General features: G+C 35.5%; 1 protein-coding gene across 2 annotated transcripts; it reads right to left on the reverse strand.

Moving 5' to 3' along the window:
• Window positions 1–700: 700 nt before the first annotated feature.
• Window positions 701–17,536, reverse strand: EMB2016 (mRNA methyltransferase EMB2016). 2 transcript variants are annotated; one of them, XM_089042735.1, is made up of 28 exons: window positions 17,291–17,536; window positions 17,038–17,126; window positions 15,543–15,666; window positions 14,564–15,181; window positions 14,007–14,375; window positions 13,808–13,912; window positions 13,486–13,668; window positions 11,588–11,729; window positions 11,319–11,500; window positions 11,148–11,233; window positions 11,020–11,068; window positions 10,139–10,205; window positions 9,572–10,050; window positions 9,396–9,495; window positions 8,842–8,975; window positions 8,202–8,269; window positions 7,905–8,121; window positions 6,701–6,916; window positions 6,396–6,551; window positions 6,259–6,312; window positions 5,945–6,159; window positions 5,784–5,853; window positions 4,891–5,204; window positions 3,865–4,042; window positions 2,390–3,772; window positions 1,522–2,292; window positions 1,162–1,233; window positions 701–1,021 (listed from the first exon to the last, which is right to left on the reverse strand). In XM_089042735.1, the coding sequence occupies exons 1-28, from the start codon at window positions 17,363–17,365 to the stop codon at window positions 1,001–1,003; spliced, it is 6,537 nt and encodes a 2,178-aa protein (XP_088898861.1). In that variant the 5' UTR covers window positions 17,366–17,536; the 3' UTR covers window positions 701–1,000. The 2 variants fall into 2 exon arrangements, with proteins under 2 accessions (XP_088898861.1, XP_088898860.1); XM_089042734.1 differs by having other exon boundaries at window positions 10,142–10,205; window positions 17,291–17,529.
• Window positions 17,537–27,817: the final 10,281 nt, after the last annotated feature.

Genomic DNA, 27,817 nt, shown 5'->3' on the forward strand with positions numbered 1-27,817 from the left:
ACGAACGAGACCTGTTGGTCTATTTTCAAGTTTTGTTCGTCATTTTTTTTGTTTATGATTTTTGGGCTCATCTTTGTAAGGAGGAAAATCCGTTGATTCACTCTTTTCTCTTTTATGCGAGAGAATCATGTTTGTCAAGATTCTACAAGGGCAATGTACGCTACAATGGGGATGTAGCCTACATTTCTACCCTCTCCGATCCTGTTCTCATCATGCGATGATCGACGATCTTCTAACAAATTGTTAATCAAATGGCTAAGCAGTTTTTGCAGGAATTGATCCTTGAAGGATGATCTCGAAAATGAAGAGCTAGCTACCCTTGTATTTAGTATCCCTGGCATCTGTTCTCAAGGCCTAGAATTTCTTAAAGTAGGAATGTCTCTTGGGCGGTGGGTAGTTAACTTATACATACAATAATACTCGGAGAGGATCTCTTGGATCATGGGCTTCTTGGATCCCAAGCTTGGGAGTTTTATATTAGTCGTCCTAGATAGAAGACGATCATGCAGAAAAACACATGATGAAAAGACAATTTGGAAGGAAACCAATACAAGCTTGTCAAGCATTTTAGTGACTGCGAAAAACAAATCTCTCATAACCAAAAACACGCAGCGCCAAAAACCTGTACTGGTTTAAAACAAAATACGCTATTGAGAAATTGAGAGGAAAAAAAAATACAAAGGAGACATGAGGAACACAATGAGGAAGAAAATGAGGCATTATAGAATAAATACACCTTCGACCTACAGATCAAACACATTTGCAGCTAATTAGCGCGGCCAGAAATTACATTAACAGAAAGCAATATTAACACTTTTTTTTACAATTCAATATTACACTAAAAAGATGGAAAGAATATTAATATACACATTTTAGAGTACATTATCAATACAAAATTTCAGGGAGCAAACAAATTAAATGATTGAGGTTTAACTCCTGCAAACATATGCATTGGGGATGCAAGACTTCGATCATCAATTTATAGGTCCAAGTCATTCCGTTATAGCTGGCCCAACTTCTCCTGTTAAATCATAAAAACCAGCAAAATCCAGAGGGTTAGAATAGCAGCCTCCGAGATTATGTCATAAATGTTTCTAAACCTTGCAACAAGGCCAGTTCTTTGAAGAACTAGCAGGCTGCAACGCGTAAAAGAACATATACCTGAAGCATCTGCATTAACTTTGGATGCTGCTCCAAAAGCTGACAAAGTTTATCCCGGTCACTCAATAAAGACTGCCATGAAAGGAAAACAAATAATTAGAACGGACCAAGGCCATACCAATCAAATACATCTGAAAGCCTTTGGCAGAAAGTAGAAGGTCCAGATGGCGGAGCTTCTCCAAAAACCTCTTTCATAGAAGTTTCTCTTGAAAGGTCTATTTGAAGAAGCTCCAAAATTGATGTTTTCCACTGATGCATTTTTGCATCTTAGATGGCCAGAGGATCTTTTAAAATTGAAAGTCAAATCCGAAAATCATAAAATGTCTTCTTGCTCTGCAAAGGATCCCAAGTAACAAATACCTGAATAGCTTCTGGAGACTTGAAGTATTCATGTAATGACATTCCTGGATCTTGTTGCTGTTGGGATGAAGCATCCCCTGATTGATGCATTGCTTGCAGTTGAGAATGGTCAACTTGCTGTTGCTGCTGTACGTGAACAAACTCTTGTTGTTGGGATTGATAGTAGGCATGCATAGGTGAAACCTGTGGCTGTTGCAGAATCTGCAGTGGATGCATTTGAACTTGGCTCTGCAAAGATACACCTTGTTCCAACTGTTGTGAAGCTTGGAAAGGTGGCCTAAGATGTTGGGGTGGTTGCGGAGGGCGTGGAAGCTGTGGGGGTTGCAGTGGCTGCAACTGAGCAAGGGAATGAATTGCCTGAGGAATAGATAGATTCTGCAAAATACTTGCGTTGTCGCCTTGCAGCTGAGTTGGTATGCTTCCATAAAGACTCATAGAATTAGAACCTGGCCTGAAAACCATGTGTGGCACTAAGGAAGGTGGCGAATAGGTATTTACTCTGGCCCCTGAAACAGAAAGACCACCTAACCGAGCATCATTTGAGGGTGCAGTAGAGCTCTGAGGAAGTTCAGTTGCTCCCACACTTGTCTGGTTATATACTGAAGACTGCGAAATAGTTCTATTGGACGTTATATTATATGGACTAGAAGAAAAAGGGGGTGGTGTAGGAGGAAGTGGTGGTGGTGGCCTGGCGGCCCCATTGGGAGAAGAGACAGAATTTCTTGAAGATGTAGAACCATTATTGAATGCAGAAAGATAATCTGAACGAATCTGCAATGACAAACAATCAAGAGATTACACAATTGCAGATAAACCAACATGAGACAGCTGAATGAGAAATGTGAAGAAAATTGCTTATAAAACTTACCTGGAAGGCTGTTGGAAGCTGCTGCTGTACATCAGTCAGAGAGTTCACAAAAGGGGATGATTGACTTGGAACTGACTCAGATGTCTGAGATATCACAGCTGTTGAAGGAGGTGGCATGGGAGGTAAAGGAGGTTGATTTGGAAGAAATCTCTGGTCATAAAATCCTGGAGATCCAGTAGCTACAGGCGCATTACCAGCATGTTGTGGACTATTCTTTGGAAAGAAATTTTGTGGAGTCATCCTAGAATCAACTGGTAATTGTACCGAAGATGCTGAAGAATTATTATAAGCAAAAACAGGGAATCTGGGACTATTTGCTGCTGTTGCAGAATCAAAACCACTAGAAGTCCTGAGTAGTGTAGCATTCTTTGGGTCATCAGAATGCTCATAGTACTTTTTATCTGAAGAAACACTAGGTTCCCGAGTCAATGGAATTTCAGGGCGCGAAACTGACATCCTGGAAGAAAATTCACTTTGTGTGTTCTCATCCATATTAGATGTTGATGGAGTGGCCAAGTCATGAATATCACTCTCTGTCTCTGCAACAATAGAGTGGGGAGAACTTTGCTCAACAATGACAGGAGCAGGCTGCTGCAGATTATCATCCGGCTGAGGAAAGGGCAATTTGTCATCAGGTTCAGACTCCTCACCGTCGAATACTATGTCAATTCCCTGAAGATCATCATCAAGATCCGCTTTCAATTGTTTAGGTCTGTTGAACTTCTCCGTAGCTGTATCGTTCACAGGAGTCGCACTCTTCACCTGTACTGCAGCATCCCCAACTACAGGTGACACTGGATTCTGGCGTTCCCTTTGCCTGGCCATAAATTCATCCACATGAATTGACGGAGGTCTCCCACCAGTAGATCCCACTCGCTGTACTGCTATTACATTAGAGTTAGAAACACCATCATTTCTTTCTCTCGCAACATAGTCATCAACATGCATGGAAGGAGGTCTGCTGGTATTTGGTTTGCGCTGCCTAAAGGTATCCCTACGAGTAGGGCCAGACGAGGCAGTAGTTGAACTCAATCCTCGTGAAAACACATTTTGATTTGGGGTCTCAGCCGGGGAATTTTCTCCTCTAGCACGCCTATTTGGGCCATCAAGTGATGGCATTTTCCTCTTAACAGAAAGATTTGATTGTGACAATCTATCTGGTAATGTTTCGGGACACTCCCACTGAAATTTGTCTCCTAGTGCTCCTTGGTAAAGATAATCGTCAGCCATTTCAGCACCACCATCTGACATTATATGGATCTTTGAAGAAACTAAAGTATTTAGTGGCAGAGGAACAAAATCACTAGAAAATACATCATCCACCTTCAATGAAGAACTAGGTTTTTCCAACAGCAGTATTAATGATTTCACAGATTCTAAAACCTGTGCATTGATGACAACAATGTCAGATATTATGCAAACAATTTGGGAGACTGCAAAATTTCTATGAAAGAATGAATCAGTATCAGTTATACCTGATACAGAGGGGTTTGAGTATCAGAGTCAGCTACATGGTCAGCGGCTATGGTCTTCAGCATAGAGGTCAATTCATGAATGTAGCTTAAGTTTTCATGAGGAACACTATCTTCTTCACCTATATCATCAGGAATGCCAAACAGGAATTTCACCGCAACAACCCTATCTGGATTCAATCTAATACAGAAGCAAACCATAAGTCTAACCAGAGATGTGGATACTTACGGTAAGGGTTAAGAAAAATGCAGATACGGAACAGAAGAAATCACAGCCAAAATGTATTAAGGCACATCCACATAGAGAGATCGAAGGAACCAATAAAACGTTACTTCAGAACTCAAGGACACAGAGGTACAACCTATAGCACAGATCCTGTTCAAGTAAGGTGGCAGACTCGTAATGAAAAGTTACTTCAGGTAATGAATAAAATAAATTTTAAGATATAATGGTTCTAGAATAAGCTAGGTTTACATAAGAAAATAACACTATAAAGAAACCCAAAGTAAAAGCATATTGGCAGCCAGTACCACAAGCAATATAATTGAAAGAGACTTGCTCGATTTCAAATTCATAAAGCTAGCTAGTCCAGGATAGCCACTACTCCTAGTTCCAATGAATGCTCTTGTTGCATGACTAAACTCAAAAAACCATGTTGAATGGTAAAACAATTCACCAATGCTTCGCGAGAACCCTGAGATGATCAGTCAAAATAAGGCCCGCGAGATTATCTAGCACTATCTAGCGTCAGTGCGCAACAACATACTCCGAAAACAAAAACACAACTATCTTTAAGGAACAGTCATCTTTTATAGTTCTGAAGTACGGCAAGTATTTGAAACTATAAAATAAACTGCAATGAATATCCAAATTTTTTTTTTACAAAAGACCAAATATCCAATAATTATAAAATCAATCAAAGGAAAAAAGGATGACAATGTTCAACAACTCAAAACATATAACACGTCTAAACTAAAAGCATGATTTGGCTAGGTCAACAAAATAACCAATAAGGCAAGAGAAGTCACCTTTCCCCATCAAGGCAGAAGCTCAAAGATCCCATAGACAATGCATTGACAGCCTCGATTGTATAACTTGACAAACCATCTTTTGAGTCAACTGATCTTAACAAGTTTTTGCAGCAACATAACAATGGGGGACTCTTTCTCCATTCATATACATTAAGAAGACTATAATTTCCATTGCCATCCTTTTCACGATCATCAACAACAGAGGAGACACAATCAAAAGTGGCTGCTAAAGCTCTTCGACCTTCACTACAATAACCCAATTCTTTAAAAGCAGTAAGACACACAAGTAATTCTTTTCCAATCGGTAGAACCTGGAAAATGAGGGTACCCTCAGTTAGAATCAACTAAGCAAATAAGGAGTTCCAAATCTTTTACTGGTTGCTTTCATCTGGTATGGGTTTCAGGTGATTTTGGTTGTATCTTTAGGATAAAAAGGATAAAAATAAAACTTTTACCCCCTCTAGATAGAAGTGATCTGGATGAACGTTTTATAAGGTGAAGTTAGTTTAGTCACTTTCCACATTAATAATTCCACAAAGACGTTAAATCATCAGAAGGAAGTTCCAAAAACTAATATATCTTCAATGCTCAATTTACATGCATCAGAGCGTGGAGCATTTGACTAGTTTGTGCTCAAGCAAATTTCTTATTTTTACCTTTTTAGACCCACTGCCTCAACCACCACACTCCAAAAGATAATAATAATGATAATAATAAATAACAATAATCCCTCGTGAAGGTGCAATTCAATCAAGTCCTTGGTGGATTTACCAACACCTTTGTACTCAAGTGCATTTCATATGCCGAAATTCGCTCCTAGAGAACTATCACAGTATTAACCAACATACTCTAATCAAACTTGAGATACAACATAGGAAGGAGCAAATTACCTGAAAAAATCTGAGGAGATATTTTAAAATGATTGTGCAATCTTCAGTACTCAAATTTTCAAATTTGTGCCTATTAAACCAGTGAACTAGTTTAGCATACACAAGTTGTATCATCTCAATTAAAATGAATAAATAAATAAATATGCATCTTATCTACTCACGTATCATTTTCCCCAGCATGGTGTAGAGATGCTTGAGAAGTAAAAATCAGTGAGAAGGACTTGAACACAGGGAGGGACCAATTAAGCAAACCGAATTCAAATTTAGCTGAACTTCTACCATCTAGAATCTCTACTCTATCTGTATCAGTGGCAGCTAAACACCTATCCAGCACTCTAGTTAGCATCTGAATCACACCCTCCTTTAACAATAGTGCCTGGGGAAGGAGAAATCAAAATTAAGTAAAATCCCATGCTTCTTTACTAGACAAAAGGATGGAGGGGAACAAAATAAACCAGAAAAAGAAAATGGAAACCTTGGCATGTGGATGCTCCAATAAGCTAGCAAGGAAATCAAGATATCTATAAACCTGAGAGAGAGAGAGAGAGATTAAACATTTAGGTTTACCAAATTGGATAAACTATAAAACTTTAACAGTGGCCACAAACTTGCCTTATAAGCATCCACATCTGATGGAGAAGAAAAGTCATAAGCATGATCAAGAATCCATGAGAATATGGGTCGCAGAAGTATTGAACAACTTTCAGCTTTTTGGCAAGCAATACGAATAATAAAGACTCGAAGCATGTCTTGAATGACCACCAGTGCCTGTTTAAAGTGATCTCATTAGTAATGCAAGATGACACTGGCTGCAAGTATTTATTGAGAATAGTTGCACTGCCTACTCTTCTCTCAGTAGTTCGAACAAGAAAAGAAAAGTAAAATAGCAGTTAACTTCATTTAAAGACATCACATACAGAGATAGCATAATGTTGGATAATCTGGGCAACTTTGTCAAGATGCGGCATCAACTGGCTAAGAAGCTTCTCCAGGTGCACAGGATGCAAATACCAATTGACCTCTCGCTCCTTTTGAGGACCCAAAACAGTCCCAACAGACAACTTTCTAAGGGCACTCAACAAGGGCATCCCATTTTTCCAAAGCCACACTCCTTCTTCCGGAAATAAATCATTCTTCCATTACAAGAAGGAAAGAGAAAACATGAAGAAAAAGGTTAAAACATGTTAGATACATCATATGGCAGTCCACAAAGTTTGCAATTAGAACAAATCTGATGATTTAGGCAAAGTATGCCACATTTACCAACTCATTAATCAAAAAGTATCAGAAACGATAAACTACAAGTGGTTAATAATCATTAATGATATCAAAATTGTTAAAGATTTCAGAGAGACAGGCCAGCGGCCCACTAGTAATTGGTCCAACATTGATACTCCCCAACTTAACCACTTGTTAGCACAACAGGAGTGAGGTTTTTATCGCAAAACTAGTAATGGAACCACTCGCCCCCTCAGGTGGGACCACCACAGAGTGGGCTACATGTGCAGCCGATTCCACATTGGTCATTAATCTTTTTTTTTTAAGGGTAGTTCGCGCTCAGTAAATTGAGCTCAGCACGTGAATACCATGTACTCAGTACAGACCCAGTAATTCGGGCCCAGTCAATCATCCCGTTTTGATACGATGTAGAATTCTCTAGAGATATAGGAATAAAGCTATGTATTCTTCTCCCTTAGGAAGATTTAAATAGTACACAGCTAGTTACAAATAAGGAAGGAAATAAAGGCTAAAAGTTAACTCCTGTGAATGTCCCTAAAATTATGCTAAATACAACTAATCAGCAGCTAATCTATACAATCAAATATACATAAATCAACAAAAATAGCAATTTAGACAAGACGTCAGCAAACAAGTACTTGTATAAACTAGATTTATAAAAATAAAATAAATAAATAAACTTGTTGAAGTGGCCATTGTAGAAATATAAGGGGCTGGCATGCTAAATCACTGATGTCTTTCATAATCCTGCTCGAGGAAAACCTTAGCTAGCTTTAAGTCAAGCTCCGTATAAAATATACTTGAATCTCTCACTAGCTCACTTATGAAGAAAGTTCAACGTGATAATCCCGAAAAAAAAAAAGGAGAAGAGATCTAGCATACCAGAAGACAAAGCAAACTGCACGTTTCCTTTGGACCCAAGGCCAGCAAGGAAGTAACTTGAACATTAGCAAGGAGGGAGTCGAAAAGGCCAGGAGTCCAGCCATAGACTGGCCAACAAGCAAGTGCAGACACAAGAAGATGACAGATAGCTCCAAAACCGAGCGCAGAATCAGGATAAGGAGAAGATAAGTCTGCTGCACATGCAGCTAATTTCGGACTACAATTGAATAAATTCAGTCAAATTTCATATGAATAAAACTAACATGTCTACAGAAGAAGAAAACAAGGATGACATACCTTACTTCTCGGTGCAATCGTAGAAGGACATTCAATAATTTGGTATTTCTGTGCTGCTCTTGTACTTCCTACAGACAGCAGTCAAAGGACCACATTTTAACAGACAGCTGATGAAAGCATACATTCTACAAATACAACCAGTACACAATCCCCAGATCTAAAAACAGAAAGATTGTTGAACCATCAAACATTCCCTTTTTACTACAAGTCATGGGTAGGATGAAATGAAAATTCCACGTAATAGTTTGTTAAATGTGATTATCTAAAGGACTCTAGTCCAAGAATCCTTTCTCTAAATTTAGTTAGATTCATGGCCAGTACTGGACACATCCTACAGCTATTACATAATCTAAACAATTGCCTGTAGTTTCATTATCCAAACACAGCTATCCCATGACCTACATAGAAGGACAAACATTCCCTCTTTTCTACAACTCATGGGTAGAATGAAATAAAAATGCCATTTGACAGTTTGTTAATCATATGATTATCCATCAAATATGGATTTTGTGAGCATCAAGATTAGATTGTAATCATTTTACAAACACAACTTTGCTGCAGTATCAAATGCCGCTCTCATTCAAACAAAACTTCCATAAAAACTCAATCATATATACACTGGGAACTAAATGAAGCAAACCTGCAATTTCTGCAATAAATTGATCAACAACACAAGTGTAGGAACCACAAGATCAACTAAACTTTGCTCACGATTTCGTTCTGACAGTAAATCTGATGTAGAATTGCATTCCGTGCCCTCATCAACAAGGTAATCTGTTCAAGACAAAACAAAAAAGCAATTTTTCCAAAATTCAGAAATAAAATGGACCTTCTAAAATATCAGAATACTGTACAATATGAAATTCCTAAAACTGTACACAGTGGTAGTGAGAAACGAGTGTGCACGATAGCATGCCACCTACTAGGTAAAATGGCAAAGAGGTTTAAACTTAATGATCTATGGAAGATATACTATACTGAGCACACGCAGACCTGGTAAAGTATACTAAAAATTCCAGCATAAATTCACTACACAGGTTGTGTTCTCTCTACAGTAGAAGGCCTGGGAATGTTCTAAAAGTTGCTATCTCTAGTGATGTAACCTTTTTATGGGAATTACTGTTGAAATTTTTTGGTTTTATAGTTTAGACATACAAATTAATCTATGAAAGCAACTAGTTCCAAATCACGTACCATAGCTGTTCGAGGACCTCTCAAGCATGAACCTACAATTGACCAGAACTGCATAGATTATTGCTATAACACCTTCATCATATAGAGTAGCAGCAACAGTCTACATCAAGAAAACAACAATGAGCAAGATAAAAGTGCATTCTAATGATAAATTAGAACAATAGAAAACTACATACTGAGTTCTCTGAAATGAATGCTAAAATGCGAAATGCTGTTGTCAACTGTGCTACTGAAGAGTCACGAAGAATCACACCATCAAAACTCTTGTCAGAAATAAACTTTCCAAGATTTTCCATAACATTAGCATCAGAACCACCGGAAGAATCTCCAATAACATTCTCTACATCTGCCAAATCTGACACTAGTGGGATGGTTGAAGTCAAGTGAGCGTCTCCTCCAGAAGCTAATACAGCAGCATACCGTATAAGACCTGTAGCCCCATTTTTATGATATATTACACCAGCATCTATCCATTCCAACAGCCGTGTGGGGGCATCTTTCCTATTTGACCCTGGAGAAGAGGAATGTAAAGCCCTATGGAGCTCCATAACATGTCCAATCCAAGATCCAAGAGAAGATGCAGTTGAATCAGAAACAATAACTTCAAAAATCTCAGCAGCTGAGTGAAATATTGCAATATTTAGCGGCGAGGCTCCTGAAATGCAGAATTATATTTGAGTAAATGCATAACTAAAAGGTATAATTGCAAAATTTCAGATTTAGACAAAGGGCAAGTGCACAACCACTATTTTTAGCAACTGGCTCTTGTTCCTTGGCAGAATGTAATGCTTCAATCAAAATTTTAACGGCCTACAAAATAGTTAATCATTTGTCAATAAGCTGAAGCATGTATCCATAAAATATAATCTAACAATAAGAATATCAAGAACACATACAGAAAGATTGTCAGATACCAAATATATAGAATTAGCTACTTGTAAAGGCACCATACAGACCTACATTTGTAATTAATTGTAAGTATATACTAAACAAAAATTGCCCTACATTAATGCTGCCTAGGTTAGGTGGTAAACCCTCTTTGGCATGGTACCAGAGGCCTAAGTTCAAAAACTGCACCAGCCAATGAACATCTAATCATACCAGTAAAACAAAACAAACTTCAAACCATTTAATGTGATACATACGAGAAATTTTGAATCCAGTATAAAGCTTAGCAAATTACTTACCAAATGAATAAGAAGAATACTAGGACAAGTTCCACATGTATGCAAAAGGTTGTATTTGGTTTTTTATTCAAGGATGTAACAGAAGATATTTGAATTTTAGAGTTAAGTTAGTTAAAATTGGTTGGAAGAACCAAAAGTTATACAATCATTTTAAACGGATTCGGATTTGAAATTGCCAAGAGACAAATTAGTTGTAATCCATATACTAGTGATTTTGTTGATCCAGAAAACTTATTTTTCTTCACTTAACCAAATGTAAAGTTTTGTTAAACTTCCATTGCAGCAATTTATGCATAAAATACCAACCAACATCCCCAGATTTGAAATCTTCCAATCCAATTCTACCTGCATCTCAAGCATTAAACAGAAACTACTTCTATGGTCATGCATTGTATATCACATATGGTTTTCAGATAGCACATTCATCAATTCAATACCTCTGGAAAATATCCCAAAGCCAATAGTGCCTGTCGTCCACAGTCAGACCTGCAAATCATAACAGAAAAGTGGTTAAGACCATTAATTTTGTATTAATAGTCCACAATCAAAAGAAATTCAGTTTCACCTTGCAAGAGCACATAGTTCCCACAACACCCATAAAAATTCTTCTGAGTTTGGGGATGCAGTAAGCAAATGGTCTATGGCATTAACCTGCACCAAAGCATTAGAAAATTGATATTTTGGCTGAAGGTATGCAATAAAGATTGAAAAACCAACAGGAGCCAAAGGAACTAACCACCCTCAAATGGGTCCCAACAATCATTCCAACTTCCTGTGGAGCACAAAAGAATCCTTTGGATATTGAAACAGACGCATATCGAAGAGGAAGACACGCATCCTTATTCACATTATTAGCACCCCTTAGGGCATGTATTATTGTTGCAGAAAGTTCAGGGTGATGTAGGAGGAAAATTAGGCCTGAATAAAATAACATGCAATGTCATTAACAATGATCTGGATCTGATAAATATAACAAGGTTGACAATAACAGAGCATTAAAGAGACCTGAGCGACAAAAAATAAGGGAAAGTAGTATGGCCCCAATTGATGATGCAATATCCACAAATACGTCCATAGCACGTCCCACTTCTGAACGCAATATGGATGATGACAATATTGCAACTGATAGAGGTAGAAATCCCCTCTCCTGATAACAAGATATTTCAAATATTAAGCGCAAAAGAAAAATGTTAAAATATCAATTGCAACATAAATTTCAATACATAGAATTAAACAAGAAAGAAGTGCCAAATTATTCTGATTACACACTCCCCAAAAGTGACAAAACACAACAATCAAAATACCCAGGCACCAACCCAACCCAAGAACTCCCATCATCTACTCCAGCGGAAAACGATTTTGATAAAAATTGGCATTGAAATTTTGAAACCATACAGTGAGGTTCTGCTGAAAATATATATGCAAATTTAAGTGGGACACTACTGAAAACCATTGAACATTTTTGGTAGGGGAGTGCCGAAAAAGTTGATTCGGTGAGGTCTTACCAAACGTAAATGTATTATTCAACACCTACCTACCGAGTGTTCCTCAATTATTCGCTTCTAGTGCACCGAATGAAAACACAAAAATGAAGAACTAAAAATCCAAAAAAATTTAACGAACTTTTTAAATTGTCAGCCCATACTTCATTTGGAGGCTACGAAGAGCATATTTAATGTTTCATTCGTCAAAAATAATATTTTTTTTCATCAAATTGTGAGATTTTGAACCTCTAATGAGCTTGTTAGGGTTCACTTTGTTTCAACAATGGAAGATGAGTGTGAGAGTTGAGTATGTGAGTTTGAAGAAGATGATGGGTGAACTATGAGTTATCAAATGCGGGATTTGGGGGGCGCCATCAGAAAATAAATTTTAATTTAAAAGATTCTTTGGCCTCAATAGTCATTTGGGATCGTTTGAATTTTTTTTTTGGAGGAAAAGGGAGGGGAGTGGTGCTGGGTTATTGTGTGCTAATGGCAGTTTTTTGGGTAGTGTGGGGGGCAAATAAATAGGAGAATTTTTTAGGACTCTAATGGGGATGAGACTGACCAACTATGGGATAGGATTCGTTTTTTGGAGTCCTTGTGGGCTTCTATGTCCCCAGAATTTAAGGAAATAGATTTTAGATTCATTTTATTGGACTGGAATACTGGAATACTGGAATGCTGTAATTTTGTAGCATTGCCGTTTTTGCTTGTTGTGCTTGTTTTTCTTGTGGCTGTCTTGGCTACGTTTGCTGTTGTTCTTTTTGTCGCTTTGCAATAAAATATCGTTTCTTTTCAACAACCAAAAAAGTCATTTCATGTTACTCTCCCTCTCTCTCTCTCTCTCTCTCTCTCTCTCTCTCTCTCTCTCTCTCTCTCTCTCTCTCTCTCTCTTTTCTGGGTTCGTGCAGGCCTTCAGGAACCTTATGTTCATTGGCATATAATACATAAACCACTAAACTCAACTAAGTCTTGGGGATTTAGGTTCTTCAACATGGACTCTCCTCTACTGCTCAGATCTATCCAAAGCCATACTCTCCATTGCATCCCTAATAACATATACTTAATCTCCTTTCTTCTACCTATCTATTTGGTCTACCAATGTTATGAAGAGGTTAATTTTTAATCTTAACACAGTCGGTCCCAAGCCTAAACAAAGGAGGGTTGCACTAAGTTGACAGCAAGCATAAATTTTACTACATCCCATTAATATGTCCTTAAAAGATACACAGACTTTCACTCTTTTTAAAAGAATAACCAAAATAATAATAATAATAATAATAATAATAAAGGTCATGGCAATTCAGAATATAGTAACAATCGGGCAGTAACAGGATGAACATCAAAGAGATTACACAAAATATAATGGAAACCCAACACATGCAGGAGGGGTAAGAAAGAACACAGAAGGAAATTTACCTTGAGAAGAGCCAGCAAATGCAAGTCAATATCCCAATTTGAGAAACAACAATTTGATGCAGTAATCAGGTTATTGGATGCTTTATATGACAGCACACCTTCTGTTTGACCAAGAATCAATGATTTGGTTGCACGGGCAACTGGAGAAGGATCTTCAATTGGACCACGTGAATTTATCAATTTCTGCATTAATACTTGTCAATAAATATGAACTAAAAACTAAAATGCAATTTTGGTGTGACACCTAAAGTGGAAAAAATATATATATAAATAAAGGTTCCATATATAACTGAAAACAAAAGCAACAAAGATGACAACTGACCAACAGCTTTTGAAGTTGTGACTTTGCACAGATAAGCATGTCCAAAGTATCACTTGTGACCCTACCAACAGTAGAGAGACCTCCCAATACCGACAAAACTGCACACTGCAAAGAATGGAATTACCATAAGAAACCACTTAGTTTAGGTCGCAGGATCACACGTGAAACCACAAACAATGTCACCAAATTGGTAGTATACCTCAAATCTTGAAGCAACCTCATAAAATCTTAAGCGATGAAGGACATAAGTTGCACAAGAAGCAACATCATGACGCTGTTTTTGCAATAACAGATTCAACAATTTACTATAACCATCACTGACACCAGAGAGCTTGTTTTCATCTTCACGTGGCCACCAACCTAAAAATCCTTCACACCCGAAAGAATGTTGAGTAGCCTTCTCAACAACTCCAAGTAGCAGTAATGTAGTAGCAGTAGAAATCTGCTCATCACGACAAAAAACACGTACAAGCTGCTCCATTCCCCCACCACTCACAAAGTGAAAGCAGCTCTCTCTTCCAGAGCACAAAAGAAGAGCAACACTCAACCCCAGCATGACATTTGTATTCTGAAATTCAAGATACAATATTAGAAATGAATCACATTCAATACATATACAGGAAGACAGGAGGAGGGAGGGAGGGAGGGAGAGATAGAGAGATAGAGACAGAGACAGAGCACATGTCTTTGTTTCTATCTGTTGTATTTTCAATCTGTGAAATAGTATACAAGTGATGGAAATTGTAATTTAATCACCTGTGGAAGTTGGTGATGTCCATCACTTACGAAGTCCCTATTAAAACAAAAGTACTGACTTAACACATCCACCAACTGTTTGGAATTTACTAAATCAGACTCAAAATGTCCACTGTCTGCCAATGATTCACCTAATGCATTCCCCGATTCTTGTTTATACACTTTATAGAGCTCAATAAGCTCTGTTCTTGCCTCACTAAGAACATTGTTCAACTCTTCACAATCACTGGATCCTCCCCAAGAGCAGGTGACATAAGAAGTGGCAGCTGATACTACAGTGCTGACAATTTTATGCAATGCATCCCCTAGATTGGGCAACTCACAAACCTTCAACATCATTTGTAATAATTGATTAGCTTCAAAAGATATATCTGATGCCGCAACAGGTAGAGATAGAGTACTCAAAGCTGATATGGAATCCTCAATTGTCAGATTAGTTGAATGTAAAGCCAGAGGGAGGTCTTCAAGCTTTCCCACAGCCGAGCTAACAAGATTAGTTATAGAGCTATCATCAAATTCAATGTTGAATTGCCCCAGATCTTCTGCTGTGTTTCCATATATTACTAAACTCAGACTGCGGTAGCTGCCCCTTACAACCAGATGATTAGTTACAACAGCCTGCAGACAAATAATGACTCCTGTGAGAATAGCCAACAGAACAAATAAACGGTGTGTAGGCTCACCTATTCCTAACTTGCTAAATTCTGCTATTTTAGTATAACGCAAGTGTAGAGACCTATCCTCCACAAACAAGTATGTTATATATAAAAATTGGAAAGGAAATTAAGAAATGAGATAAGACAAGGTATTACTGAGCACTGACATCTAAACGTAGATAGGGCTTTCTCAGATAGCTCCTCACTTGAGCTCTAAAATAGTCTAGATGTAAGTGCATTAAAGTGTTCACCTTAAAATTGTTAAGGAGCAGAAATATGCAGAATCCAAGAGGAAACATAATCAGGTGTAATATGATAATTACCTCTACTTCTAGCACATTTGATGAAGAAGGAGAATAGAGGAATGGCTGACAGAGGCGCCTGAACTTTGTCTCCCCCTCACATTGAACAAATACCTCCAAAGCAAATGAAGGAGGTGAAGTCGCCCTGCAAACAACAATAGCACTTCAGAAAATCAATACCAATGCAACATCTATCATGCATCATCTGACATTAAAAGCAAACAAAATTAATACCAAGAGTTCAAATCCAATTTAGCATTTCGAGTGGTAAAAGCCCCAGGATAATTAATACCAAGAGAAATTTTATTTTTAAAAGTCAGAAAGATTACAAATATAATATCCAGCATTGGACAAGAAGTCCACCATCTAAACTAAGTGATCTTTAAACCACCAGTTTCATTCTATTTTTCATACAACTTGTAACTAACACAAAAAACACATTCCAATGATTGATTGAGAAATTGAGACTCCCTCCCCAGTCCCCCAAAGGCCTCTACATACTTGTAAAGTCCAGGACAACAAAGATCTTTTGGTCTGTGTGCATGGGAGCAGCTCAATAAATTTATCAACAAAACCCACACTCTATGATCTATTGCCCAATGCTGACACCTCTTAATCCATCTTTTCTTCAAAAATTCTAGCATCCCTTTCAAGCCAAACCACCCAAAAAGTTGTCAATACACAAAACTTCCCCAAAATAATGACCCAACTCATCTTCCCTCGTGAAAGATACTGTGCCACAATCTAAATGCAAACAAGCAATGGCGAAATAAATGGCCAAAATCCTCTGCTCCTAGTTTGCACATAATACACCATGAGAGTGAAAGACATATATTAGGTATCCTGCAGTCAACATTACCATAAGTGTTGACTCTCCCATGAGTGATTTTTCAAACAAGCACTTGTAGTTGTACCGCACTCCGTATTGTAGTGTTCCAAATCATTTTGGTTGGGTCGAAAAGGGGTAAACACAGTTCGTCAACCAAGCAATTGAAATACGATTTGGAAGTTTTAACCTGACCAGATAAAATAAAGTGTAATTGTAACTGCACTAATGTAAGCCTTGTGGAATTCCTACCTTTTAACCGACATGACACTTATCTATGAAAACTTCACCACTTCACATAAAACACAAACCCTCAAAAACAACTGTAAGTGATACCAAAGACCAGGATACAGAATGCACTATGTAGATTAACAGTGTAAAACATAAATAACCACCATGCCACGTATTGATTAGAATTGTGCCAATTTTGTCTTTAACTAAAAATCGGATAGAAGCCTCAAGAATAATTCACCAACTGACCCGGCTGTGGTATTTACCACTCCTAAAGGAAACTAACCAGATGGAGCTAAAGATGTGATATTTATATCAGGCTTAAGTGAATGCCGAATATAATGGCCTGCATGGTGATGTTCAGGCCTAAGCTACATGATCTTTATTATAATATTCTAAAATTCACAAACAAAAGTAAAGGAAAGCTGAAACAATTGCAAAATTAGTAATGTCACTTACCCAAGAAGTGTTACTGCTTGAGAAGCAAACGACACGTTCTGTTCAAGAAACTCGCAAGCAGTGATGACGATGGGCTCAGCAAACAATACCTAGCAACGAAAATCCACTTCGAATGAGTAACATTGAACTATAAATTTAGCAATTCATACAAAGTAAGATTTACTAATAAATCAAAATTCGTAAATTAATTAGAACACAGGCATTAAATTAACCGCAAAAGCAACTGAAAGTTGAAAATTTGTGAGAGAGTAACCTCGTCGACGTATTCGTCGAGATGAGGGTGAACGAAGGTTTGGGCGAACAATACACAAGGCTCGGGCCGGCCCATTCTGTGAATTTCTGGTGCTAAAATCGGCGTCGCCAAGAAAACATGGACTTCAGTCTCGTCGATTTGAATTCTAGGGTTTATGAGGTCCTCTGAAACTAAGGTAAACGCTTTAAGGGGTTTTTCAAGTTTCTTTCTTTGCAAAAAGAAGGGGGGGTTTTCAGGCTTGTCACAGTGTCACCAAGCTGACAGAGAGAGAGAAAATAGGTCTGACCAAAAAAGAAAATGAATTAAACAGAAAATAGAGAGAAAAGGGAAGGGGTTTTATGACTTTTTCGCGTTTTGTATTGCGGTATTTTTTTTGGTAAACCTATTTGAATTAGGAGTTGGACATCTTGAATAGTTTATTTTAATTCTTTTAATTTTTGGTGAGATTGGGGGCAAAAGCCCAAAACGACAAATAAACAAAAAGAAACTAGCCCAATGTGTAGGTTTTTTCCAAAAACCGTCGTATAGCCGAGCGGCTATACTATTTTAAAAAAAAATTAAACAAACCAGTATCGCCGGTCGGCTATACTATCTATAAATTAAAAAAAGGACCCGGAACCGTATAGCATAGCCGTGCGGCTATACTTTAACATTTTAAAACGAGTAATACCGCACGGCTATACTTATGTTTAAAATTTTAAGGAAACCGAGTATAGCCGCGCGGCTATACTATTTGCGGCTATACTATTTGCCAGAAAACCGTAGTATAGCCGGGCGGCTATACGTTTTGTTCTTTTGTTTTTTAAACATTAGAAAACCGAGTATCGTTTCGCAGCATCAGCATCCTCTTTCCTATTTATTGGTAGGACGAAAAGGTCACGATGAGCAAGGGCAGCTGCAATTGTTAAGGCAGGATTCAGGCATTGAAAGATAGAACCCATTAGAAGCATCTTCTCAATGTTTGGAGCCAATGGTAGTGTGTAAAGATGGCGAACTGTCATGTAAGCTTTTTCAGTCAACTACCAGAGCTGATGTTGACTTGCATAACTGATACATGCCAAGCGGAGTAAGCTCCTCTATGTCATCTAAAGCTCCACTGGTTTTTGAGAAGTTCGATTTCATTTTGAACAGCAAGAGGATCTGGTGGCTGAAATGCCTTAGCCAAAAAAGACCCAACAGCTCCAACCCGCAAACTTTTGATGTGGAGGCATAGCTCTTGCAAAGGTGTTTGGAGAATTTCAGGTAACTGATATTGGAGCATTGCATCATGGATCATTTTTGGATATTGTCTGTAACAAACTCCAGGCTGCACACGACCAGCACGCCCTCGCCTCTGGAATCATCACCAAAGCAATAAAATTTAATAAAATGTTTATTTTGACAAACCATAAATGGATCCAGCTTTGTTGAGTTGACATACAGGTAAAACTTCTGGTAGTAAATTATACCTGATGTGCTGAAGCCTTTGAAATCCATGATGGTAATAGACAAGCCAACTTGTTTAAAGCATCATAACTGGTTTCCTTTGCCCTTCCACAGTCTATGACATACACAACATCATCTATGGTGATACTACTCTCTGCTATGTTTGTAGAATTTTACAACACTCTATACAAATAAAAAATGAAAGTAACTAGTCAATCATACAAACAAAATTCTGTCAGCATGACAGCATGCTCACTAGAGAGTCAGATGCAACACAATGTGCAGCATAATTCTTCAAAGCTAAAGAAACCAAAAAACCATGCTAGTGATAAAGCAAGTTCTTAACCAAACCCAAGTCAAGCTGTGAACCAGACCACGCTTCAAGAGACCTTCTTGTAGAAGTGCTGTAATTTCTGTAGTGAGCATCAATATCAACATCCTGCATGGCCAAAGCACTATCCTCATAAATACTTTTAAAAATATTACTGTAGGAACTGCTGAAGCTAAAGTTTAAAAGCCTTATACATTCATTGATTATAAGTCTACGTTATTCAATATAAGCAGGTAGATTTCAATGGGAATGAAAATGAAATTTAGAATGATAGGGAATGCAGGATTGCCTCAAATAATTCAGTTAAAGGATCCTTCTTGGATTCGATTAAAATATGAAACTGTTGAAATGGACATCTATATAAATACAATTGCCAAAAAATATTTACGAAACTTTATAAGTCGCATGTAGCGCGCGTGATTAAAAAAAAGCCTCTCGCACGTGCGGAAGCGCGTGCAGGGAGGTTAGTATACATATATACACACACACATATGTAGGTACGTATCTTTCAACCATACATTCGTGTTCTATACACATCTCACGTTTTCATTAAAAAGCAAACATACAATAGTCGTGTTGTACATGCACGTACGTATTTCTAATGTTTTATACACGTACCTTTTACAAAATTTTCAGCAACACACACAAATTCATATATTGTACAAATAATTCTCACATATGGTATAAAAATTATATTAAAATATCAACGATAGAGGTTTTTCCTTTATTTTTTTTCAAAAAAGGAGCACAGCCGCACGGCTATACTCCATGTTTTGTAATTTTTTCAAAAGACATGTGTTGACACGTGGCGCATAATGGTTGGAGTCTTTTTTATATGGAAAACTAGTATAGCCGAACGGCTATACCCAGTTTTGAATTTTTTTTTAAAAAGACATGTGTTGCCACATGGGGCATAATGGCTGGAGGTTTTTTTTATATTTAAAAATGGTATAGCCGCACGGCTATACCCAGTTTTGACTTTTTTAGAAAGACATGTGTTGACACGTGGCTCCTAATGGTTAAGAGACCTTTTTATATTAAAAAAAAAATAGTATCGCCGCACGTCTATACTCAGTTTTTAAAAGAATAAATAAATAAATTTAGTATAGGAGGGAGTCGCTATTGGTTTTTTTTTCTTTTTTATTAAATTGAATTTAATAAATAGTATAAACCAACGGCTATAGTCTTTCACATCTGTATTCATGTATATATATATACACACACACACACAAATGTAGGTACATATTTTTCAACCATACATTAGTGTTCTATACACATCTCATGTTTTCATTAAAAAGCAAACATACAATAGTCGTATTGTACATGCATGTACGTATTTCTAATGTTTTATACACGTACTTTTTACAAAATTTTCGGCAACACACACTAATTCATATATCGTACAAATAATTCTCACATATTATTGAATAAGAATAACATATGGTATAAAACTTATATTAAAATATCAAATAGTGGAAGATTAATATCTACTTTGGATATGTTGCAAATTAATATCCATAAGGTACAAACCAATGCAACTAGGAGGGCCCTATTTTATTATTAATGTTTTAATTAAATAGTATAGCCGTGCGGCTATAATACAATTTTTTTAATAAAAAAGAGTATAGCCGGTCGGCTATACCTATTTTCGACACGTGGCCCTCAACGATAGAGGTTTTTCTAATGTTTTATACACATACTTTTTACAAAATTTTCAGTAATACGCACAAATTCATGTATTGTACAAATAATTCTCACATATTATTGAATAAGAATAACATATGGTATAAAAATTATATATTAAAATATCGACGACAGAGGTCTTTCTTTCTTTTTTTTTCAAAAAAGGAGCACGGCCGCCCGGCTATACTCTATGTTTTGTAATGTTTTCAAAAAAAAAACATGTGTTGACACGTGGCGCATAATGGTTGGAGTCTTTTTTATATTAAAAACTAGTATATCCGTACGACTATAATCAGTTTTGAAATTTTTTTAAGAAAGGCTTGTGTGTCAACGTTGCGCTTAATGGTTGTGGACCTTTTTTAGAGTCAAAATTAGTATAACCGCACGGCTATACTCAGTTTAGGAATTTTTTTTAGAAAGACATGTGTTGACATGTGGCTCCTATTGGTTGGGAGACCATTTTTATATTTTAAAATAGTATAGCCGGGCGGCTACACTCAGTTTTTTTAAAAAACAAAAAAATATAGTATAGGCAGGAGTCGTTATTGATTTTTTTTTCTTTTTTTTTTAAATTGAATTTAATAAATAGTATAAACCAGCGGCTATAGTCTTTCACATGTGTATTCATATATATATATATATATATATATATATATACGCACACATATGTAGGTACGTATTTTTCAACCATACATTCGTGTTCTATACACGTCTCACGTTTTCATTAAAAAGCAAATATACAATAGTTGTATTGTACATGCACGTACGTATTTTTAATGTTTTATACACATACTTTTCACAAAAATTTTAGTAACACACACATATTCATGTATTGTACAAATAATTCATATTATTGAATAAGAATAACATATAGTATAAAACTTATATTAAAATATCAACGACATAGGTCTTTCGTTTCTTTCTTTTTTTCAAAAAAGGAGCACGGCCGCACGGCTATACTCCATGTTTTGTAATTTTTTTTTTTAAGAACATGTGTTGACACGTCGCGCATAATGGTTGGAGTCTTTTTATATTAAAAACTAGTATATCCGCACGGCTATAATCAGTTTTGAAATTGTTTAAGAAAGACTTGTGTTGACACATGGCACCTAATAGTTGGGGACCTTTTTTATATTAAAAATTAGTATCGCTTTACGGCTATACTCAGTTTTGAAATTTTTTTTAGAAAGTGTTGACACGTGGCACCTAATGGTTGGGAGACCTTTTTTATATTATAAAATAGTATATCCGCACGGCTATACTCATCTATACTCATTTTTTTTCAATAAAAAAATAAAAAAATATGTATAGGCGGGAGTCGTTATTGGTTTTTTTTTCTTTATTTTTTAAATTGAATTTAATAAATAGTATAAACCAGCGGCTATAGTCTTTTCACATGTGTATTCATATATATATACATATATATATACACACACACACATAGAGCTTCCATTGAGGGATCCCTCAAATAAGCTTATTTGAGGGACACTCGTTGTAGGGCCAACTCCGAATTGTATTTCACTAATCCAAACATCTATTTTGTAGATACACATTCAAAGATCATCTCTACATAAAATCTTTTCAATCCGATATAATTTGACCATTCAATTGAGTTAGTGAAATTTTAGCACTTTCTTGAAGTACCGTGTTTATTGATTTTGTAGGACACAATTGGATGTCGAAACGATTTCTGATTTGTCTAATTTTTTGTAAGGATGATCTATGAACGAAGACCTAAAAAATAGATGATCTGGATTATTGAAAAAAAAAATTATAGGGTACCCTAAAGGGCGTCCCTCAAATAAAATTATTTGAGGGATCCCTAAATAGAAGGGGACTGATATAACTGTATATATATATATACATATATATACACACACATGTGTAGGTACGTATTTTTCAACCATACATTCGTGTTCTATACACATCTCACGTTTTCATTAAAAAGCAAACATACAATAGTCGTATTGTACATGCACGTACGTATTTATAATGTTTTATACACGTACTTGTTACAAAATATTCAGTAACGCACACAAATTCATGTATTGTACAAATAATTCTCACATATTATTGAATAAGAATAACATATGGCATAAAAATTATATTAAAATATCAATGACAGAGGTATTTCTTTTATTTTTTTTCAAAAAAGGAGCACGGCCGCCCGGCTATACTCCATGTTTTGTAATTTTTTTTTAAAAGACATGTCTTGACACGTGGCGCATAATGGTTGGAATCTTTTTTATATTAAAACTAGTATAACCGCACGGCTATACTCAGTTTTGAAATTTGTTTTAAAATGACATGTGCTGGCACCTGGGGCACAGTGGCTGGCGGTTTTTTATATATTTAAAAATCATAGAGCCGCACGGCTATACTCAGTTTAGAAATTTTTTTAAAAAGGCTTCAGTTAACACGTGGCGCCTAATGGTTGGGGACCTTTTTTATATTAAAAATTAGTATAGCGGACATGTGTTGACACGTGTCTCCTAATGATTGGAGACCATTTTTATACTAAAAAATATTATAGCCGCATGGCTATACTCAGTTTTTTTAAAAAAATAAAAAAATATAGTATAGGCCGGAGTCGTTATTGGTTTTTTTTTCTTTTTTTTTTTTAAAATTGAATTTAATAAATAGTATAAACCAGCGGCTATAGTCTTTCACATGTGTATTTATATATATATATATATAGATATATATACACACACATATATAGGTATGTATTTTTCAACCATACATTCGTGTTCTATACACATCTCACGATTTCATTGAAAAGCAAACATACAATAGTCGTATTGTACATGCACGTACTATTTCTTATGTTTTATACACTTACTTTTTACAAAATTTTCAGTAACACACACACACACACACTCATGTATTATACAAATAATTCACACATATTATTGAATAAGAATAACATATGGTATAAAAATTATATTAAAATATCAACGACATAGGTCTTTCTTTTAATTTTTTTCGAAAAAGGAGCACGGCCGCACGGCTATACTCCATGTTTTGTAATTTTTTAAAAAATACATGTGTTGACACGTGGCGCAAAATGGTTGGAGTCTTTTTTATATTAAAAATACAAATTTATAAATAATCTCAATCCTTGACATGTATTTATAAAAAAACCCAACCACTATTTAAACATAGAAACACACCCAAAATCAACAATTGTATATTTTTTGGGTGTGTTTATAAATGGGTTTTGAGTGTGTGTAATGATGAGTTTTGGGTGTGTTTATAAAGTGTTTTGGGTATTGGGTTTTTTTTATAATTTCAGCCCTCATTTTGGGTGTTTTAGTGAAACTCCCTTAAAAAAATTCAAACCTGAGTATAGCCGTGCGGCTCTATGATTTTTAAATATAAAAAAAAACCCCAGCCACCGTGGCCCAAGTGCCAACACATGTCATTAAAAAAAATAAAAAATGAGTATAGCCGTGCAGCTATACGAGTTTTTAATAGGGAGTTTCACTAAAACACCCAAAATGGGGGCTGAAATTATAAAAAAAAAATCAAACACCCAAAACACTTTATAAACACACCCAAAACCCATCATTACACACACTCAAAACCCATTTATAAACACACCCAAAAAATATACAATTGTTGATTTTTGGGTTGATTTTGGGTGTGTTTCTATGTTTAAATAGTGTTTGGGTTTTTTTATAAATACATGTCAAGGATTGGGTTTATTTATAAATTTGTATTTTTTTTAAGAAAGGCTTGTGTTGACACGTGGCGCCTAATGGTTGGGGACCTTTTTTATATTAAAAACTCGTATAGCCGCACGGCTATACTCAGTTTTGAATTTTTTTTTAGAAGAACATGTTTTTGACACGCGGCTCCTAATGGTTGGAGACCATTTTTATATGAAAAAATATTATAGCCGCCTGGCTATACTCAGTTTTTTTTAAATAAAAAAATATAGTATAGGCCGGAGTCGTTATTGGTTTTTTTTCTTTTTCTTTTTTTAAATTGAATTTAATAAATAGTATAAACCAGCGGCTATAGTCTTTCACATGTCTATTATATATATATATATATATATACATATATATACACACACATATGTAGGTACGTATTTTTCAACCATACATTCGTGTTCTATACACATCTCACGTTTTCATTGAAAGACAAACATACAATAGTCGTATTGTACATGCACGTACGTATGTCTTATATTTTATACACTTACTTTTTACAAAATTCTCAGTAACACACACAAACTCATGTATTCTACAAATAATTCTCACATATTATTGAATAAGAATAATATATGGTATAAAAATTATATTAAAATATCAACGACAGGGGTTTTTCTTTTTCTTTTTTTCAAAAAAGGACCACGACCGCGCGGCTATACTCCATGTTTTGTAATTCTTTTTTAAAAAGGCATGTGTTGACATATGGCGCATAATGGTTGGAGTCTTTTTTTATATTAAAAACTAGTATATCTGCACGGCTATAATCAGTTTTGAAATTTTTTTAAGAAAGGCTTGTGTTGACACGTGGCACCTAATAGTTGGGGACCTTTTTTATATTAAAAATTAGTATCGCCGCATGGATATACTCAGTTTTGAATTATTTTTTAGAAAGACATGTGTTGACACGTGGCTCCTAATGGTCGGGAGACCTTTTTTATATTTAAAAATAGTATAGCCGCACAGCTATACTCATTTTTTTAAATAAAAAAATATAGTATAGGAGGGAGTCGCTATTGGTTTTTTCTTTTTTCTTTTTTTAATTTAATTTAATAAATAGTATAAATCAGCGGCTATAGTCTTTCACATGTGTATTCATATATATACACACACATATGTAGGTACGTATTTTTCAACCATACATTCGTGTTCTATACACGTCTCACGTTTTCATTAAAAAGCAAACATACAATAGTCGTATTGTACATGCACGTACGTATTTGTAATGTTTATACATGTACCTTTTACAAAATTTTCAGTAACACACAGAAATTCGTGTATTATACAAATAATTCTCTCATATTATTGAATAAGAATGACATATGGTATAAAAATTATATTAAAATATTAAATAGTGGAAGATTAATATCTACTTTGGATATGTTGCAAATTAATATCCCTAAGGTACAAACTAATGCAACTAGGATTGTCCGTTTTTATTATTAATTTTTTAATTAGATAGTATCGCCGTGCGGCTATACTACGATTTTTTTATTGAAAAAAAGTATTGCCGGTCAGCTATACCTATTTTCGACACGTGGCTCTCAACGGTAGAGGTTTTTCTTTTATCTTTTTCCAAAAAGGAGCACGGCCGGACGGCTATACTCCATGTTTTGTAATTTACATGTGCTGACACTTGGATCATAATGGTTGGAGTCTTTTTTATATTAAAAAAAATTGAAATTTTTTTTAAAAGGACATGTGTTGCCACGTGGGGCATAATGGCTGGAGGTCTTTTTTTATATTTAAAAATAGTATAGCCGGTCGGCTATACTCAGTTTTGAATTTTTTTTAAGAAGGCTTGTGTTGACACGTGGCGCCTAATGGTTGGGGACCTTTTTTATATTAAAAATTAGTATAGCCGCACGCCTAGACTCAGTTTTGAAATTTTTTTAAGAAATACTTGTGTTGACACGTGGCTCCTAATGGTTGGGGGACCTTTTTTATATAAAAAAATAGAGTATAGTTGGGAGTCGTTACTGGTTTTTATTTTTTAAATTTTAAATTTTTTATATATTTATTTATAAAATTGAATATGATAAGTAGCATAGGCCAGCAGCTATAGTCTTTTAAATGTGTATTCATATATATATACAGAGAGCTTCTATTGAGGGATCCCTCAAATAAGCTTATTTGAGGGACACCTCTTGTAGGCCCCACTCTGGATTGTATTTTACTAATCCAAACCGTCTATTTTGTACATACTCATTCAAAGATCATCTCTACAAAAAATTACTTGAATCCGATATCATTTGACTACTCATTTGAGTTATAGAAATTTTAGTACTTTCTTGAAGCATCGTGTTCATTGATTTTGTAAGACACAATTGAATGTCGAAACGGTTTCTGATTTGTCTAATTTTTTGTAAGGATGATCTATGAATGAAGACCTTAAAAATATATGGTTTGGATCATTGGGAAAAAAATTGTAGGGTACCCTAAAGGGCGTCCCTCAAATAAAATTATTTGAGGGATCCCTCAATAGAAAGGGACTATATATATATATATACACACACACACACACTCACACACACACACACACATACACATAAGGGCATGTACAGCCGCATGGCTGTACTCTAACATTTGCATTAAAAAGCAAACATACAATAATCATATTGTCTTTATTAAATAGTATAAACAAGCGGCTATAGGCTTTTACATATATATACACATATTTTTCAATAACACATTAGTGTTCTATACACGTCTCACGTTTTTTTAATATGCAAACGTGCAATAGTAATGTTGTACATGTACGTACGTATTTCTAACATTTAATGCATGTATTTTTTACAAAATTTTCAGTACGATACACAAAATTCACATATTATACAAATAATTCTCACATATTATTGAATAAGAATAACATATGTTATAAATAATATATTGAAATATTATATAGTGGAAGATTAATATATACTTTGGATATGTTGAAACTAGCAAATTAATATATATAAAGTACAAACTAATGCAAATAGGAGGGTCCTTTTTAAAAAAAAATTAAATAGTATAGCCGGGTATAGCCGCGCGGCTGTACTAAGAAAACCCGCCTGCGGCTAGGTCTCCACGTGTAAAAACTAGTAAAGCCATCTGGCTATACTATTTTTAAATAAAATGAAAAAAAACCTAGTATAGCCCGTCGGCTATACAATAATATAAAAAAATTCATAAAATTAGTGTTTTTGGCTTAATTAATTTTTAAAAAATTTATTTTTGGTAATTAAATAATATCTTTGTCTCATTTAATTAGTTAAATCAGTAATTATACTTTAATTATTATTATTACTTAATGTTCTATTTTTGGAATACTAAGGACTCGATTAAACTCGGATATGTAAATAATAAAAGTCAAGTACATCCTAACAGAGC

This window comes from Prunus mume, linkage group LG8, assembly GCF_029339155.1.
Source record: "Prunus mume cultivar Tortuosa linkage group LG8, ASM2933915v1, whole genome shotgun sequence".
NCBI classification, from domain to species: domain Eukaryota; kingdom Viridiplantae; phylum Streptophyta; class Magnoliopsida; order Rosales; family Rosaceae; genus Prunus; species Prunus mume.

Coding starts and splice junctions, on each gene's coding strand:
- EMB2016 (XM_089042735.1), bottom strand. CDS start 17,365: ATGGGCCGGCCCGAGCCTTGTGTATTGTTCGCCCAAACCTTCGTTCAC. Junction 11,069..11,147: donor GAACTATGTGCTCTTGCAAG/GTGAAACTGAAT, acceptor TATGATTTGCAG/GTCTGACTGTGGACGACAGG. Junction 3,773..3,864: donor CTCAAACCCCTCTGTATCAG/GTATAACTGATA, acceptor ATCAATGCACAG/GTTTTAGAATCTGTGAAATC.